Source organism: Branchiostoma belcheri, unplaced genomic scaffold (genome assembly GCF_001625305.1).
Source record: "Branchiostoma belcheri isolate BF01 breed outbred unplaced genomic scaffold, Haploidv18h27 scaffold4, whole genome shotgun sequence".
NCBI classification, from domain to species: domain Eukaryota; kingdom Metazoa; phylum Chordata; class Leptocardii; order Amphioxiformes; family Branchiostomatidae; genus Branchiostoma; species Branchiostoma belcheri.
Window position 1 is genome coordinate 5,909,542 of NW_017804020.1, and position 18,050 is coordinate 5,927,591.

The 18,050-nt window shown below is 41.3% G+C and overlaps 2 protein-coding genes across 4 annotated transcripts in view; one reads left to right on the forward strand and one right to left on the reverse strand.

The window, feature by feature from the left end:
- Positions 1–42: 42 nt before the first annotated feature.
- On the reverse strand, positions 43–13,580 carry LOC109477250 (ubiquitin-like modifier-activating enzyme 1). Of its 2 annotated transcripts, none has more exons than XM_019778332.1 (27): positions 13,462–13,580; positions 12,716–12,838; positions 11,320–11,387; positions 10,621–10,789; positions 10,097–10,231; positions 9,827–9,933; positions 9,399–9,489; positions 9,143–9,226; positions 8,861–8,909; positions 8,313–8,410; positions 8,024–8,170; positions 7,548–7,724; positions 6,937–7,047; positions 6,660–6,740; positions 6,228–6,383; positions 5,853–6,018; positions 5,228–5,424; positions 4,951–5,015; positions 4,598–4,646; positions 4,261–4,407; positions 3,474–3,548; positions 2,949–3,227; positions 2,518–2,697; positions 2,222–2,326; positions 1,838–1,936; positions 1,333–1,433; positions 43–828 (listed from the first exon to the last, which is right to left on the reverse strand). In XM_019778332.1, exons 2-27 carry the CDS (start codon positions 12,836–12,838, stop codon positions 693–695), a joined length of 3,195 nt encoding a protein of 1,064 aa, XP_019633891.1. In that variant the 5' UTR covers positions 13,462–13,580; the 3' UTR covers positions 43–692. The 2 variants fall into 2 exon arrangements, with proteins under 2 accessions (XP_019633891.1, XP_019633889.1); XM_019778330.1 differs by lacking the exon at positions 13,462–13,580 and adding an exon at positions 13,311–13,419.
- A 1,698-nt stretch (positions 13,581–15,278) lies between these two features.
- The window catches only part of LOC109477252 (sortilin-like), an 18,867-nt gene continuing 16,095 nt past the window's right edge, over positions 15,279–18,050 (forward strand). Inside the window, exons 1-2 of one of the 2 annotated variants that reach the window (XM_019778334.1) lie at positions 15,279–15,797; positions 16,592–16,654. In XM_019778334.1, the coding sequence (XP_019633893.1) occupies positions 15,504–15,797; positions 16,592–16,654 (357 nt within the window). In that variant the 5' untranslated portion in view covers positions 15,279–15,503. The remainder of the gene's footprint in view (positions 15,798–16,591; positions 16,655–18,050) is intronic. The other variant, XM_019778335.1, reaches the window with a different exon arrangement.

Genomic DNA, 18,050 nt, shown 5'->3' on the forward strand with positions numbered 1-18,050 from the left:
CTCGGGAGCTATAATAGGTTTGGTAACCAGGCTAATAAAGACATTCTAGTTGGAAACCCTTTCTTCCCCCTTGTGGCTCCTGAATACACCACCCTCCATTTTTTATAAATGACTGACAGAAAGTTGTTTCAAGAAGAGCTTTTCAAGCTAAGTCTGGAGACAAAAGGAAGTGTAGAATCGTGTAGGACAGCATGTACAACCACAGGAATGGTGATTTGCTTCATTGCACCAAGACATCTGCATACAATACAGGGCGATCATCTGTCAACTCACAACAGACACAAACAAAATAGCGGCTGAGACTAGTACAAGTTTTGTTCTCCATGGGAGAGTTGCTGGCAAAAGACAAGTGTTTCTTGATATCTGTTACATTAAGAAAGATTCTGAAATCCATTTGGGCTCGCATATAACAATAAAGGTGCATATAACTTGTTTCTCTCTGTTTCTCCACACCGAAGTATATAATCATCCACTTCTAGCATTAGCAGATATCACACGTGATTTCTCAACAGTACGACTCACAGGCAGCAGATCTCCAGCGTACACATTTCCGTACTACAGTATTCATTAAGATCAGCCTGGTGTTTCTGCTCTTATTTTACATTCATACTTTGGGAGATAATAATGTTGTTGTGCTATGCTAACCCCTACAAGACAAACTGCCTCAGACCACCCCCCTGGACCACGTTGGCTCAGCGCAGGGTGTAGCGGACATAGGGCACCTCCACATCCTCCCCCTCCTCATCATTACAGCAGATCTCCAGGACTAAGGCCTTCACATGGGACTTGATCTTCTTCTTGGACACCTTCACCACAGCTTCAGACATTCTGTGTGGAGATGAAACCTGGTGTTAGTAACACGTCTTTGACTAAATGATGGCTACAGAGAAATATACTAGTTATCAACCAATAACTCTTTGAGATTGCGGAGGTAACATGTAGACCAGTGGTTAGCGACCCTGCCTCTGGACCAAGAAGTTGGGAGTTTGAATCCCGTCTGTTTTCACTTGTCACTCACCCAACATGCATGCTACTGGAAAGGGTCGCAGTCCTTAGGATGGGACCTTAAAGCCGTGGTCCACTGCTCTTTGAGCTTGTTCAAAAGAGCTAGAGGAATTTCCTCTGTACAATGAACCTGTATATACTGTAGCATCTGTCAGGGGCTGATTGGGCCTCCCACTGACAGTGAGAGCTTGTGGCCCTTCACCTCCAACTCAATAGAACCATTCCCAAATCCAGACCTATCAGTTTTTTTATCTCTGAAAATCAGTCAAATAGGATAGGAGTTCAGGATTCTCTGTCATTATGGAAATGAGTCATGGGTTAACTTACTTCATACTGAGTCTTTCGTCCAGTTTGGACTTGGGCATGAAGAAGGAGTAGATCATGGAGACGCCCTGGGACAGCATGGTGATCTCCAGCTTGTGCTCATTCTAATGTACAACAACCAAAGGAAGAAACACATCAAACTTTATTGCAAACTTTTGCCCAAAGGCGGATTGCATGGGAACATACAAATATGACAACGTACAAGGTAAAAAGTGTATAGTCCATACAACTAACTGATGTTTCAAAGTGTAAAACTGTTGGGTTTTACACTTTGAAAGTGTGTGGCTTAGTGACTTCTTTAGAGGCAATGACTAATGAATAGTCAGTCCCATATTTGAATGATACCTGGGGTTTGTGATTTTAGTAGAAATGAGGTTTTTGGAGGTCTTTTCTGCTAAATGCACTCAAAAAGAAGTGCTGCTTCAAGAAGATTATCTCTTCCATTCAGTTCTTTAAAAGACGATCATTCCTTATGGACCAAGTCCTGAAGCAAAGCATGTAGACCTACCTGGAAGTAGTCAATAAACTCCTTGAGAGTCATCTCGTTGCCATTCTGTACTCCCTGGACCTCAAACCGGTCCCACAGGGTAAATTCCTTATCATAGTACTGTAACAGGACAGGAAAACATGGCATTTACATATCCACATGGACAAACTTTCCTATACCCACATACAAAATATCATACAGATCCATCAACAGCTTTCTGAGTTATCGACTCATCAAAGTATAACAAAGTCAATTCTCTAGGGAATGCATTTTGTGCAATTTCTAAAGTATGTTCAGAGTCATAGTTTTGTAAAACAAAATACCTCTGGTCCTAAGACGTCACCAAAAACAGCGGGAAGTTGTAATTTACACTAAGACAAGAGTGACCTTATTCAGCAGTCTTACCTTGTTTGAAGGAGCAGCTATCGGTTCTGAGAAGCCAAAGAAGGGCAATGCCAGGTTGATGAAGCCATTCTTGTAAGTCTCCAAGTTCTTTGATCCATTCACCACCTATCGAAGAGTGATATGAACAGGTTTTCACTATAACTTACTGAATACTACAGCAAATAAAAATCCACATACACCTACTTGTGTATACAAAACCCAGTACATGGATCAGTGCAGGTTAGGTTCAGGTAGAAATACATATTCATATGCATGTGGCATTTCCAGATTTTGAATTTCTGATGTGTCAAACTAACCTTGTACAGTTCCAGACAGACCAGGCCTGTGATGAGTGAAGTTGTAGTAGCGATGGCAGGGATGATTTTCCCAGCGATCAGCTTGCTCTTGTGCCTGTCTGCCGGGGTGATGTCATAGTTCTCGGCACGCAGGTTGGAGGCAGCCACGATGAAGTCCATGTGGAAATTTGTGTCGTCATCCTGAATATGGCAGTAAACATGTACTTAATACAAGGCTGGAATCTACATTCAGTACAAGTCAAGCAAACGTTTATTGCATAACAACTGTAACAGATACTGGTATAATGGAATTCCTACAGGGGTACAGATCATAGAATTTAGCAAAAAGGGAAATTGTTAGCCAGGAGAGGCTTAAATGCTTGGGAAAACAAGGATAGGGAGAGCAGGAGTACTACTTAATGTCAGACATCAGGTTTTCAAATAAAACTGACTTTCTCAAATTCCAAAGGAGACATCTGGAAGCCCTTGTAGCTCTCAGGAGTGGGCAGCGAGTTCCTGACGGTCTCCAGCTGATCATCGTCACACGAGCTGGCCGAGGCCTGGGCTTCCGCGTCAGTCACGTCGATCTTCACCCCAGACCTGGGCTTGAACTCAGGGACCGTCATCTTGCTGATTAGGTCTGTGATGTGCTTCCTGTCAGTACTGCCCTTCAGACTGTAGCACTGGGCCAGCAGGTTAGCAGCAGACACGACATAGTCCATGTGAGTTTTCTGGGTAGGACATAGACATAAACACATTAAATTTTATTGAGTCTCATTCACCTGTACAACATGGTCTAATCTGCATCACATAAGGTACCAGCTCAACTACTGGGAGGACTGGGACTGAGGGAACATCCAAATCAGTATACAAATTTTTGAATAACACAAAAGCATTATAAAAGGGAAAGTGTACTACTGCTATCAGTCAGTCTCAAAAGCCTACATGTATTACTTTAACAGGGAAAGTGTACCTACATTGTTAACATCAAACACCAGTGGATGGGGGCAGCGCTTTGGTCCAGACCAGAACGGAGCTCCAGAAGTGGTCAACTGTGGGAGGAGAAACAACATCAGATTCAGACAGAGAAATGAGGGATAAATTTTGCTGGTAGACTAAGCTTAGTTTAATGACATTCTCTTTCCATATCTTTACATTCTCTTTCCATATCTTTACATTCTCTTTCCATATCTTTACATTCTCTTTCCATATCTTTACAGAATATATAGAATATCTTTCTACAGCCTTGAAAGTGCTGAAACTCCAAACACTTGAAGACCGAAGAGTCGCTCTGTGTGCTAAGTTCGCCAAGAAGGTATACAACTCCGATCTGTACAGTCAATGGTTGCCAGAACATAGAGGTAACATTAGCGGCAGGGTGACCAGACAGAACAGACAGATTGACCAGTTGCCAGCAAGAACCGACCGTTATAGAAAGAGCTCCATCCCATACTTTGTCACACTGTTGAACAACTCTGTATAGTAGGGTATCCGTAGAGTCCTTTTGTGCTTACAGGTTGAATTCATTGTCCTTGCATTTAGTGTTATTGTATATACTTTACTAGTTTTTAAAAGTAAATAAGCTAGGGTTTTAAACAGTTGCGGCATCATGATTTTAATAAGTAATATGTAATATGTGCACGCAATTCAGCCTGTGGCTGCGATGTGAAACATACCAATTGTACTGTTTATTGTATTTGTGAAATAAACCAATATATATACTGGGATCAGGCTTTTAGAAAGGCTGGATTTCTATTTGCTGACCTGGTCAGCAGGGAAGTTGTAGAGAAGCTGGCTGATCTGGTTGTGGTACTGCTGCTGCCAGTGTAGCCGGGCCCACTTCACACACTCTTCAAACTTGGCTGGCCGGTCATCAACAAGAGCACGTTTCACAGCTTCTAAAACTTCCACCTGACAGACAGAAAAAAAAACTCTTACACTCAGAGAACTCTTGCACTTCAAGTTATACCAAAGACTTCAAATATGGTACATACTGCTTTTCTGCTTAGCACTCAGTATTTGAGAAATAGTAAGGGAGATCTATGAGTACTAGTAGGAAGGACAAGCATTTGACACAAATTCAATGAACACAGCTACTTACCGGCTGCACGCCTGGCAACTTGACAGTTCTTTCCATGAACTTGGGATCTCTGGAAACCAGAATATAAACCTTCAATTACTTTGTAAAGTCCTAACTTTTCCTGATACCAAGAGGGAACATATATGTATCTGTACATGTCTTGTGTTTTATGAATTAATATAAAACAGTTATTTTAAACTGCCAGGAACATTTTTTCTTCATACTTTGAATTTGCAAATGACAAATGTGAATTAAAACACAGTAAAACAGTGTCATACAAACATGTACCATCCTAAGAATATGCCAGCAGAATGTACATCAACCCATATCGTACAATGTGCGCTTGAGTAAGTTGTACATATATCTCTACTTACGTGATATACAGGTTGGCATTTTCTGCAGGTTGCTTGAACAGACCTTCAAACTCATCTCTGGCCCACTTTAAAGGGAACAAACAAACAAACAAAACACATCAGTAGTCGTAACAAGCAATGTTACTGTTAGAGACAACAGTATTAGGCCAGAGGCCCCCTGCCACTAGATGACTATCACTTCATAATAGGACCATGATGCATGCAAGATGTTGAAGTACATGACAAGACACAAAAAGTGACCTGTCAAAACTTTGGAAATGGAAGTGGGGGGTCCCACCTGTAATGTGTGCTCGATGGCATTGGGGAAGTTCTTGAGTGTGCAGATGGGAATGGACTTCTCAGGCGGGTCCTGAGAAGAGCTGTAGGACTCAGTGAGGTGGGGGAGGACCACCTGGACGTTTCCCTTGGTACCCAGGGTACCGGACTCCAGCAGGGGCTTCCGGTAGTACACGCACCTGCGGTCCTGGTACATTCCTATGGAAAACAGGTGGACAGAGGGTGGTTACCTACATACAGTTCGTATCATGCCCAAATTATTGGAATAGCAATGATCTGCTTTCAGCTAGCACGTTGGCAGAATGTACTACACCTGTGCAAAACCATTTTTCACGGTTTTCGTTGGACTCTTGGTCAATGTTGCATCAGAATTTTGCCTGTTGCAGATAATACTTTTTTTTGACATAACATTTGGAAATTACAGGCGGAGTGCCAATGTGCTATGCACAAGTATTAGTATTCTACAGTGTGTTCTGCCGACGTGCTCTTTCAGCTTTACATCTGTCACAATTACAGTGTCTTCAGAAGTCCATACAACATGTCCTCAAATGAACAAGGCAGTTATTTTGTGTTACAAAGATAATCTATAGAGGTAACACATAGACCACATGCAAATGTGTACTCACTGGCATCTACATTATCCAGGGCATTGGCAACTCCGTCCAAGGCCTCAAAGAAGTCGTCATGGTAGATGTTTTCTGTTTCTGGCCCGACCCTGTTCTGGTGAGCCGTGATGTTCATGTTTGGGTTCATCTTCTTCACAGCAGCAGCAGCCGTGTCGGACTTAAACTTCTGTGAAGTACATTCAATCCATATTAGATACTCTCTCTCTATCTATCAGTCAGTCTCAAAAGACTGATTTAATTGTGCAAAACAGGGTGGTACAGTTCCTTTACAAATTAAATTTAAGCTCAAACTCAAATACTTCAAGCCCAGTTTTAAGTTCATTGTTCAAGAACAGTTCCATGCAGAATACAAGAATCCAACATAGTTCCACCTACCCCGACATCCCAGGTTCTGAAGAGGAATTGCCTATTGAGGTTGGACTTCTCAATGATGTCCATGTCTGTCACCGTCACCATGCCCCCCTCCCCACAGGACAGCCCCATCATGGCAAAGTTCTTCAACAATTCACAGCCAATAGCTCCAGCTCCAACCTGCAAGCAACATTTCGTTAGGGCATTAGAATCTTTAAAATCCTATATTACAGTAAAACTGTATAAGGCATATGGTCATAATGACCTCTTTTTCTCGGTCCCAATGTCTTTCCCCATAGATGTTAGCATTAAGGAACTTGCTTGCACCAACCACTTTGTCTAATGCGACTGGCACTATAATAATAGGGCCCCACAAGGCACAATCTCGACCTATAACTCTGGTGGGTAAGTCTTGATGAGACTTCAACATAACATTGATTAGATTTCGATACTTACAAGGAAGTAGTTTTGAGATTCTAGTTTCTTCTGGAAGTCGGCACCAAACACAGCAATCTGGGAGTCGTATCTGGAGTTTTGCTGCACAACACAAAGAAACATTGGAAGGTCATATACAATTTTAAATTTAAGAGTTCATTTGGAATACCTACAATCACCAGCACATCAACTGTCACCGTCTCCAGAATACACTTCAATACAAAACGCCAAAAAGATGGGACTATACGATATCAAAGTCTTGTGTCCTTGAAAAGGGTAAAAAAATTTCAGTACTCACAGGTTTGCAGGACTCTTCTGTTAAGACAGAGTCAGCGTTTTCCTCTGGGAGACACTCCAGGGCATCATAGTACAGCCACTGGACGATAGGATGAAATTTTCCACTGCAGGCCTGAAACAGACATACATGTACATGTGTCAGTAATGAGACTGGGACACAACTTTCAGCATACGGCAGACTAGAAACATTTGGAACTTGTGAACTAAGTTTAGTAATACTTTAAGTCTGGGTTGATTTTGTCAATCTTTTTATCAAAGTGATATCAATAGACAAAAAAGTGGCAACATTGCATATTTTACATGATTTTTGAATGTAGCACAGGGGAATCCCACCAAGTGAGAACCAAACAGACACACTTGAGGTGCACAACAAAGATCTTATTATCACTCTTCTGACACTGTCAAGAATATGTTGTATATGCTGGTACACTTAATATCTTTGAATATGTAAACCTACGGAAAAAATATGGTGCACAGCTCCAATTTTGGGTGCAACAAGGTGCACATGCACCCAGTACTTTGAGCACTGACCAATACTAAGGCTTGTATCCAATTCTTACGGTCTAAAAAAATGTGACTATAATAGTAACGTTGCACATCTGACACTCCTACCTTCATGACCTCTTGTGCAGTGATCCCACCTATGAAGGCGTTCATGGGGCTGAGATCACCCTGTGCAGAAAACGCCAACTGTTTCAGCAGGCTTTCATCCACCTCTTCCACCTTTGCTGTATCCGGGGACGCAGCGTTCAGCTCCTTGGCCACAGCAACAAGCTTGTCTGCATCAGCCTGGGGGGAGCAACAGGAAATATCACACAGTTTTCAGATAGAAGAAAATATGTAGTAAAGTTGTGAACAAGTGCTCTATCCCCACACCTGCAAATTACTAATGTATTGTTACTGCCGATTAGCAGAATTTCCAAGTTTTGGATGTTTTTTTAACGGTGTTGTTCGATCACTTCTAGGCACTGAGTTAAACAGTACAACAGATACCTGACTGTGCCAAAAGATGGTGGTGAATGTTAATTTTTGCCTGACATTTGAAAAAAAAACTACAAATAGGTTATACAAAAAATTGTCAATCTTACCTGGTTCCTGGGCTTGGGAAGTGTGCTGTTCTGTTGCACATATTTGTGGAGAGCCTGGAAGCCCAAGTGCAGCTGAGCTGGACGATCAAACTTGGCAAAGTCTGTAATCAGGTGCTCTGGGTCTGCCAGGGACTTCCCAATGGATTTCTGATGGGGAGATCACAATTGGATTATGCCACATGTTTAGCTTTAGAACAGCTCAAGGAACATAAAGTGAAATGTAAAAAGGAACCATCAATAATCTACATATCAGAAAGTTACAAAGTTACAGAAGTATGCACACACTTACAAAGTTGAGAGTTTTGGGTTGTTTGACCTGCATGGCAATGCCTCCCCGGACATAGTCTGAGAGACCAGAGGTGTCACCAATACTGAAGGTATACGGACCTGGAAACAAACGGTCCACTGGGTTAGTTCACACTTCTACAACCACTGGCGCAACTCTTATCAGAAATACCACCTGTATATGCAGGTTAGGACAGGTAAAATTGGAGCTGTATGGGTATTCCTAATCAGGTATACTAGCATCTAACCTGCACTGGTCCATGTGGTGTGTTTACATACATATGTAGGTGTGGATTTTCATTGGCTGTATTGACTGTTAACACCTATGAAGTATAAAAGAAATAACGCCAATGATTTCTGAACAGTTTTGGTGTGATCTATGTTTCTTAAATTCTGAGTGGCGTGGGTAATATTTGTCTGGTGCAGGTAATTCTTTGTGTTATTACCACCAGTGCAGGTACATGCATGTAGAAAACATCATTTTGACCTATGCTAGAATCTACTGGATCACAATTTTTATAATCATACAGGAGTATGATATAGACGACTTACCCATGACTTTAACTTTTCTGGCTTCACATCCGTTGAGCTCTGTCATTCCCTGTAGAGATGATGGTCCAGGATTGATTAACCAAGTTCCACACAAAGTCATTATGTTAAAGTGCACAGCTTTTGCACACAAAGTCATTATGTTAAAGTGCACAGCTTTTGCACGCATTTTAATCAAGAAATGCATGACTTTTATTTTCTAATCACATTTCTCAGGACTTTTGATCCCCATTTGCTGGGAAGTTATTTGAGATATGTACTTAACTTGCTGCTGCAGCAACTGACCTGTATTTCCTGAAAGGTCACAAAATCTCCAGTCTCTAGTCCATGTCGGGATTCCTCCAAGGTTGTCACAATGCCATCTTCTTCCTGTTCAAATATGTACCACACATGTAATCACACACTTCTCAATTCTTTATCCACATATCAACATTGCCTGAATGGCCATTCATATTTAAATGTTGGGCAAGCTCTAATTGTCACAATGGCTCAACATTGTCAGTAAATGTCAGTAGGCCAACTCTACTGCTGCTATACTGACCTTGGAAACAGCTGAGATCATGCAGGACACTGGCTCCTCTCCTGTCGGATCTGATACCAGGAAATCTTCTCCAAAGTCACAAAAGATTTGCCTGGAATCACACAACGATTATTTACATGATGGAACTATAGCTACAGTACCAGTCTTCTTTCAGTGTTGTCCTAGAAAACAGAATACCCCAAAAAAGATTTGAAAATTCGTAACAATTAGTCAAGTTATACAATAAGACATATTACCACTAATTGGCAGATACTGTGTAACATCACCATTATTGTCATCTGAAGACATTTTTTTCAGTTGAGGGAAAGTTGACCTTTAAAGTTGCATTATGTAGCATTAGGATGAAATCGTTTTATTGTTTTGTTTTAAACTATTTTGCTCCCCATCCCTCTGTGTAAGGTAAACAGTTGTGAAGAAAATGCACGTACCCAAACAGGCCCTTTGTAGAGGCAACGATCAGTTTGATGCCTTTGGTATGGCAAAACTCCCCCAGCTTCACCTGCTCTTCCAAAGTGGACTCTGTCAGGACAACCACCTAAACAAACAACACAGCAAGTCAGCTTGTAACTAAGTTGTATGTGATGGTCCAATATCATGCTACAGATGGCTGCCATGTATGCACAATACAGGGAAAAACTTGAAACTGGTACATGGTAGAGGTATATACCTTCATTTGCTTAGCTCACATCTGTGCTTACCTGGAAGTTACTGATATAGTCCTCCGACAGTTTGCCAGTGTACGACTGCACGGGTACATAGTTGTTCAGTTCTGCCAGGTGCTGCTGAGTTGCCTCGGCACGATTCTTGCCGACATCGGCTTCCGTCAGGAAAAACTACAATCGGAGAAGTAGAAGTGAATTCTCAAAGGAATTAATTATGATACACTCATGAATATTTCTGCTTTCCTTGTGTAATATACTAATAACAAAAATCTACTGAATGCTCAAAAACAGAGAGAACACTTCTTCATTCTCCTGCTAAGCAATTTCTTTCTGGAATCCTTGGTCGCTACCATGCAGTTTTTTGTCTGCTGCTGTCTGTTACGCCCCCTCCTATCCACACCCAACTTTAGTATCAAACCTGGCACGGACCTGATCCTCTTCACTTGGATCTGGATCTTGGATAAGCTGAACCAGTACCCACCCTTACTGCAAATGTTATCCCCAGTATTTATCTCTGCTTATAATTACTGAGAGTAATGAAATTATGAAGATCATCTCACCTGTGAGGAGAGGTCCACTTTAGATGCCTCTGCCTCGTCATGAATGGTGACAGACTTGACTCCTCCCAACACCACATTCTTCGCTATCTCCACTCCCAGTCCTCGCATGCCTGAGATCAGTATATTGGACTGACCCATCCGGCGCATGGCGTCATGCCCCAGTACATACCTGTCAGCATCATACACATGTAAGGCTCAGTATCTGACTAAGGGGATGAAGTAGCCATATGGTAGATCAATGAAATGCCTCTTTTTTGACAGGGGCCTTGAATATCACGTTCAATTTTGGGTTGTTCGATTTTGGGTCGTTGGGTGGCAAGAAGTGATGCAATACTTTACTGAACGTAACAGCTAATAAACTATTTCAAAACATCACTTCTGCGTCATGAATGTCCTTCATACATCATGTACTGGTATTCAATGTTAAACCAGTATTTCCTTGCTGTTCGAGATTTCACTATTGATTGCTCGCGTTTGTGATTGCCGAACCTCATGCACTAAGTGCACTGTCTTTTTGGTAACATGGGTTGGCACTTATGTTTGGTTGGGGCTGTAATTGTGGCATTAGTGGAAAGATTTTAGGGCACCTACACAAGCACACATACAGTAATACATGTACATGCATATGGATGAGAAGTCAGCAATCTTACACGTAAGTTACAGCAGAAAGATGCCATAAATGCAGTGTTGTCTACTTACAGCTGTCTGGAGTACAGCCCTTCATCGATTCCTTCTTCATTGGCTCCATTTGCACTGGCCATTTCCACCTGAAAAATCCCCAGCAAAACCATTCTCAACACAACAATTCAGAGATTTCAGAATTCCAGCTAGTATTTTGGCTTTTAAATACTCCCTGTCAATCTGTCAAGGAACTATAACATTTTTTTTGCATTATTTATGCAAATTAGGTCAACATTTGGCAAAGCTATGAGGTCATGGAACTTCATTCATGCATAAGCCGTCCACCTTATCTAGTAACATTGTGAAAATCAGTGATCTCTGAACATCAGCATTTTGGGGTGATGACTATTGAGTTTAAAACACTTGGTGAGTCATCAGTCACATATGGAAGATACAGACATCTATCCAAGTCCATGTCCAGAGTCATTATATCAGGCAGCTTGCCAAAAAACTGTACATGATCACTAACAATTGAATGAATTCTTTGTCATTAGTCATCTTTTGAGAGATATCTCTTTAAAATCCCATGAGTGCCGTGGAAAAGCATATGCCAGGGAAACACCTACATTGTATCTGTATGACTATTTGTACATTTGTAACTGATACTAGTGATAGGGCTTTTGCCTTATACATGTAGTTATACATGACAAGGATTAAAGCTACGGGTTATCAAGGAAATGGGGAAAATGACTGCCATATTTTCAGTTCAAGATATGTATAAAAACGTGTTTGGGACAAACAAAAAGAGCAAGACATGCACACTCACATGCACAAACATATGACGTTACATAAACAAATGATTTACTTGTTTGAGTGACTGATTGTCTGGGCAAGTCCACACTCAAAAATTTGAATCCTCAATTTTTGGCTTAGAAATTGTTCGGGAAGTACCGTTAACACAATTCCACCAGGTTAGACATCGAATACTTGGTCAGTCATGCAGAAAAAATGCACTTAATTTGATGTAAAAATGACAAATTTTTTGCCATCATTTTTTTCTGAAAAATCATTTTTCCCCCGTGAAATTTTGTTGTTCTTGTAGCTACAAGTACGTTTCATTCCCATACGAATATATTTTATTCAGAACTGAAGGAGGTCACTAGACATGACAGTGCGCATTATCAAATTGAGACCCAAAATAAACTGGGGTGTGCCCCTTTAATTATGGTGGTTAACCAAGAAAATAGATATCACCACTGAAAGTGAAAGCATTAGTCTATGAGGAAATGTCACACGGGGGAAATATAGAAAAGGGTTAAACTAAAATTTCAAGCCAACACTGATGAATTATGAGCGGCCATCCTTCTGTAGGTGATTTAAAGTGAAATGGTAATTTTGGTGTGTTTAACGCCGTAGGGGTCCGTGGTATATGGCCGCTCATATGGCTGGACAAAGGTTTGAGTTTTATACTCACGTCGTTCGGCTGAGCAGCGACCGTGTTCTCGGTTGTACAGTTGGCCCCCGTGGTTCCCGAAGTCTTTCGCTTCTTACTCGGCGGTGACAGGCTCCCAGCGGTGGGTTCCAAACCACTAGACATCTACAGTTTCAACAAACCCAGAACGTCTTCTGATATTCGTAGAGTAGAGCTAGACTTGGTGGGGAGGGGGGCGGATTTGGTACAATGACAAAGCACAGTTGTTGGGCGACAGCTAAATACTTATTTTTAGTTTCTGAGGCGTCCTACGCTAAGTTGGTCCCACAGAATATAAAGAACGGAAGATGTCGGTACATATACAAACGTAATCGCGGCAGTTGGACCTAAAAACACTGAGAAAATGGGCGAATTTGTTAGCTATGCGGCGCCTCGAGTTGTGGTCCCGGTGCAATGGCGGTCGGACCTCGTGACGACACACGTGGGTCACTTCTGCTCGGGAGAATTTGCTGAACCACTGGCGCACTAAACACAATTCTTACTTTCCTGTCATCTAACACAAAAATCAATGCACTCTATCCAACAAGAATTAAGCTATGGCTATTCTACAATCCATTCAAACAATATTGCACGCAACCTTTAGGGGGGAAAGTGGTCATCTGCACCCCAGGGTGGTCACGGTAGGTTCTGGACTGAATTTTGCCGCCACTACACTGATTCAACCCTACATTCTCCTTACTAGAAAATAGCAGGCAAGGAGGAAATCGTCAGTTTTTAGCAAACCATACCCGATTTCTGAAGAATTATCTTCTTTCGCGTGTGTAGAAGGCCTTAACACACAAGAAGTGAATAAAAGTAAAATTTGCTATCCAGATGAGGTTTTCCGAGACCGGAAATACATCAATGATATTTACATCTGGCGCATGTATCATGGGCAAAGATGATAGAACTGCAGTTTGGACAGAAATTGTAAGATGTCGCTGACGACTATAACGTTGCGTTATGTGCAACTTTTAACCACTGGGTCATTTAGGCAATCTATGATTTACCTAGGGGCGGTCGTCAGAGGGCCGGGTTAACTATTAAGAATTATAAAAAATGGCATTGCCACTTAATCGTAGCCGGCCTCTTTAATTTAACAGGTGGTCAGGAAATTATCCGTAAAGCGTATTTGGTCGCTTTTGCTCCGCGCCCTACATTAATTCTTATCCCGAATTCATCATTAATTGAAAAAGTCTTAGTGTCGCGTAGTGCAACTAGAACAATCGCTCCACCATCAGTAGCCTCGAGATCCAGACCACCGTCACCTGCTACACTGAGAGCTGGCCAAGCACGCCGTCAACGAGGGCGCCAGAGCCGTCACTGTGACCGTGTACAACAGCTTAAAGATCGACCCCGGGCCCACACCCACATCCCCACAAAGAGCTGTAGGCGTAGCAATCACATTTTTGACCACATGTACACATCACTAACCTGCAACCGCAGCTACAAAACAATCCAACGACGCAGCAATAACTTGAGACACTATGATAAGTCCTGTGTGGGCTGCAACGCACAACTTGGCAACAGAAAACAAATCAAGTGTATTCTGACGTAAGACAGGTTTAAACGTCTTCTTTCTTATCGAACAAGTAGGCTGTGCCCGTAGCCTTCTGGAACAAATGTCGCCAGTTATATAGAACTTAATTGGCCGTCGATCGGCGTGAGTCAAATGCTAGCCAATGTCCTAACAATTAATAATGATAACTTCTCGACGGAATCATGCATCATGTGTGCACGTGTGTGTGTATGTGTGTGTGCGCGCGCTCGTGTGACTGAGTGTCACGGTGTGTCGCGTAGATGCTGTCGTGTATACGTAATTTTTCCATTTTATTAACGGTTCTGCAAGTCGTACTGTACATGTATTCAAAGTCATCAGCTAATCAAGCATTTATACTTTTTTGTTTACTTTTCAATGTGTATTGTTTTGAAAAGATGTATCCAATCTTCTGTAACGTTACATGTATTCATTCCATCCTTTTTCGAATTTACATTGTGTATTCCTGCTTCGTACATCGTATTAACGTTAATTATATGTGTTACACTGATTAACGTTAGTACAAGTGCTTCGGAGTAATAACCAAATAAAAGCTAATTCATACATCAAAACACGATGTCCGTGAGTTCCAATGCGTGTCAAAGAGTATCCGTAAATAAGTTTGTGTACCATATGACTTCTGGCTTTGTCAATTGATTTTAAAACGGATGGGACGGTAACGTTACATCTGGCTCACCGTTCAAAACCATTCATTCTTTTCTTCATTAAATATGTAAATTGAGCCTTAATAAACGTCATCACGGTCAACCTATGCGCATCACCTAAGCTACCTTCAAGCCAAAAATCACGCGAATCCAGATGATATTTAGAGTCCATGATGTTTGATCTAATTCTTGTTTGCCACTTGCGTGAATTTTTGCGTCTTTCAATATGGAGACAGTAATGAAAGAAAAAATGAAGTGATATTATCTACTAGTTTTCTGCTGTAGATTTTGCCAGTGGAAACAGGAAGGAACGGACCCGGTTACTTTCGTCTGTGTTTACGACATCACACGTTTTGCGGTATTTCCACACAGGTGCCCCCGTGAGTAGTCTCAAAAGCAGGCTCCACCAAAAGGGTATCTTTCCTGCTGCTTACGGATAGTGTGTCCTAATTTCTACAGTAAGCTTATCGTTATGTTTTTAGTACTATCTTACTTCATCAGAAGACAGCGGGAATTCGAGAACAATACGTAATCTGTAAAACTAGAATACATACAAAATCCGTTGTAGGGCCTGCTGTGTAGGCTATCTATGCCCCAGGACCAGAGTAAAAACATGGCGGCGCCAGGTTGGACCAGTTTTGGGTTTCTTGCGTTGTCCCTTGTGTTCTTCCTGTCTGTAGTCTGTTCCGAGGCCTTGTCACATCCCTCCAAGGATATTCTTGATCCAGAGAGTTCCACAAAGCATGTGAGGCACATGAGAAGGGTGGAGGGAACGCCAGAGAAGCGTACTGGCAGGCTACAGAAGAGGGCTGCCGACCAGCCCGACAGGTCCAGGTGCGACAACACCGACTTCACGGAACAAGTCGAGCAGGGCACCAGCAAAGTAGGACAACTTTACCCTTTAAAGTTTTTAGTCGATGGTCGCCGTGGCTGTGCGTGTGTCGTATAACTGTATTGTTGCTACTATGTGCTGCTAAATTATGTCAGCTTAAGTGCCCGAAAATTATGGGCGCTGCAAATAATTTTTATTGGTGTGTATGTGACTATGTCCGACTCCTGTGCAGAAGACCTGCGCTTGTCGATAATGGCTAATGCGCACACGTACACGTATACGTACATACGTACATGTATGTACCCAATTAATTTGTGCACACATAATCCTTCCTCTGTTAAACCTAATAGTTGCAGAATACTTGACTATGTTGAAAGTTAACATGTAGATATTTACATAATTGATGTTAGTTTTGAAGATTAAATTCAATACAGCTGTTGTTTTGTTGTTTGTCAGTAGACTGCCTCAAGGCATAAAACACCAGCTTTGCATTTTGCTAAGCATAGGAAAATTAATGTTGTGTTTGCAATCATTATTGGGTTGGTACATGGTATTCTCTCTCTTGAAATGCATTTCGCACCAGAGGTGTGGCAGAAATTTAGCTGAATTTGACCTGCAGACACCCCTTAAGATAAGACCTTCATTAGGTGAAGGATAGGTACAACTTATAAAATTCATGCAAATGATAGTCATTGAAAAATATGTATCATTCATCAGTCTTTACTTAGAAGTCAACATCATTTGGTGAAGGTATGAGATCATTGAACTCTAGATTGCATCATTGTTTGTTTCACTTTGGCACATTTGTAGATGTCAATGTTTCATTTGAATATTTTGTTTTCCAGTTCACATTTCATAATGAGACCAACCTGAGTGTGTCCATGACTTGGGCAGGAGAGAACAATGGGGTAAGTACTGAGTACACTTCTGATGGAAATTTTCTCCTGGCATCATCTTTACTAGTAAATCCCAAATTTAGGAGGCTCTGCATGCTTTTTTGGGTAGATAATTTGTGAAACAAAGTTCAAGGTTGCTTTAATTCTAAGTAGTAAGTTACTTGTTATTCTGAATCCATCATTAAGTGTATGTGTCTCTTCATCCAATTTTTGTTTATACTAAAGTTTAATTAGAATTGTTACCTCTTTCTCACATAATTCTTAAACATGTGTGTGTGTTGGTAAAGCCACACCAATCCAATTTGTTGGTTCTCAGATTTTTTAAAGAGAAAAAATTTGAAGTGACAGGGCGGAAACAAACAGGCCTTGGAATCCCATAATAATTAATATCCCCAAATGCTAGGAGCCTTGAAGTCAACATATCAGGCTGGTCTGTGATTCAAACAATGAATTTTAATCAGGAGCTGGTTTGAAGATGTACACTGTTTGTACAGGTAATATTGGTATAAACTAGAAAGGCCAATATTTGCTTTGGAGCAAATACAGCGATGGGTTCACCACATTTTACCACATGGCAGGGAAAGAATGAGAAACACAAGGGAAAACAATGATTTACATTGATATAACTATAATATGAAGTAACATACAACTAAAACAACAGTTGGATAGCTATTCCCTACTTTATTGGTTAGGATTTTTAATTGCATAATGCAAACTGTTGATTCTCAAAATAAAAAAAAAACGTTCATGCCCCGCATTCCAATGCTGGAGCAGAAAAGCTTGAAATACCTACCAAAACACTTGAATAAAGACATACTGTCAGTATGGAAATGCTCTGTGCAGGTGTTAATCAAGTTAAATCCCAACAGCCAATCAGCAAGAAATGCTCTGTGCAGGTGGAAATGCTCTGTGCAGGTGTTAATCAAGTTAAATCCCAACAGCCAATCAGCAAGAAGTATAGAGGAAAGCTGCATGCCTATTGGTTGATGCCCTGCATTCCATTGTGATGACTCATGCCCAGACATGGTAAACATGGCACACTAACACAGTAATACATTTGCTATAACACAGCCAAAAAACTCAAATAAAACCATTCTAAAAGCCTGTATCACAAAAATTTAAAAAACGCCTAGGGGTATTTGCCCACTGTACCTCCATACCAAATTTCAGGACCTTAGGCCCTAAAATGAAGAAGCTGAATCCATTTAAAAAATGGCAGGAGAAGAAGGAGAAGGAGGAGAAGGAGAAGAAACATCAGAAAAAGCAATATGGGTTCACCACCACTTCGTGGTGTGGTGAACCCATAATAAAGCAAAGAATCCACATACACCTACATGTACATTTACATGTAATTATATGGGAAAGTTTATTGCAAATTCATGCCCGAGGGCTAAATGCAAGACATATT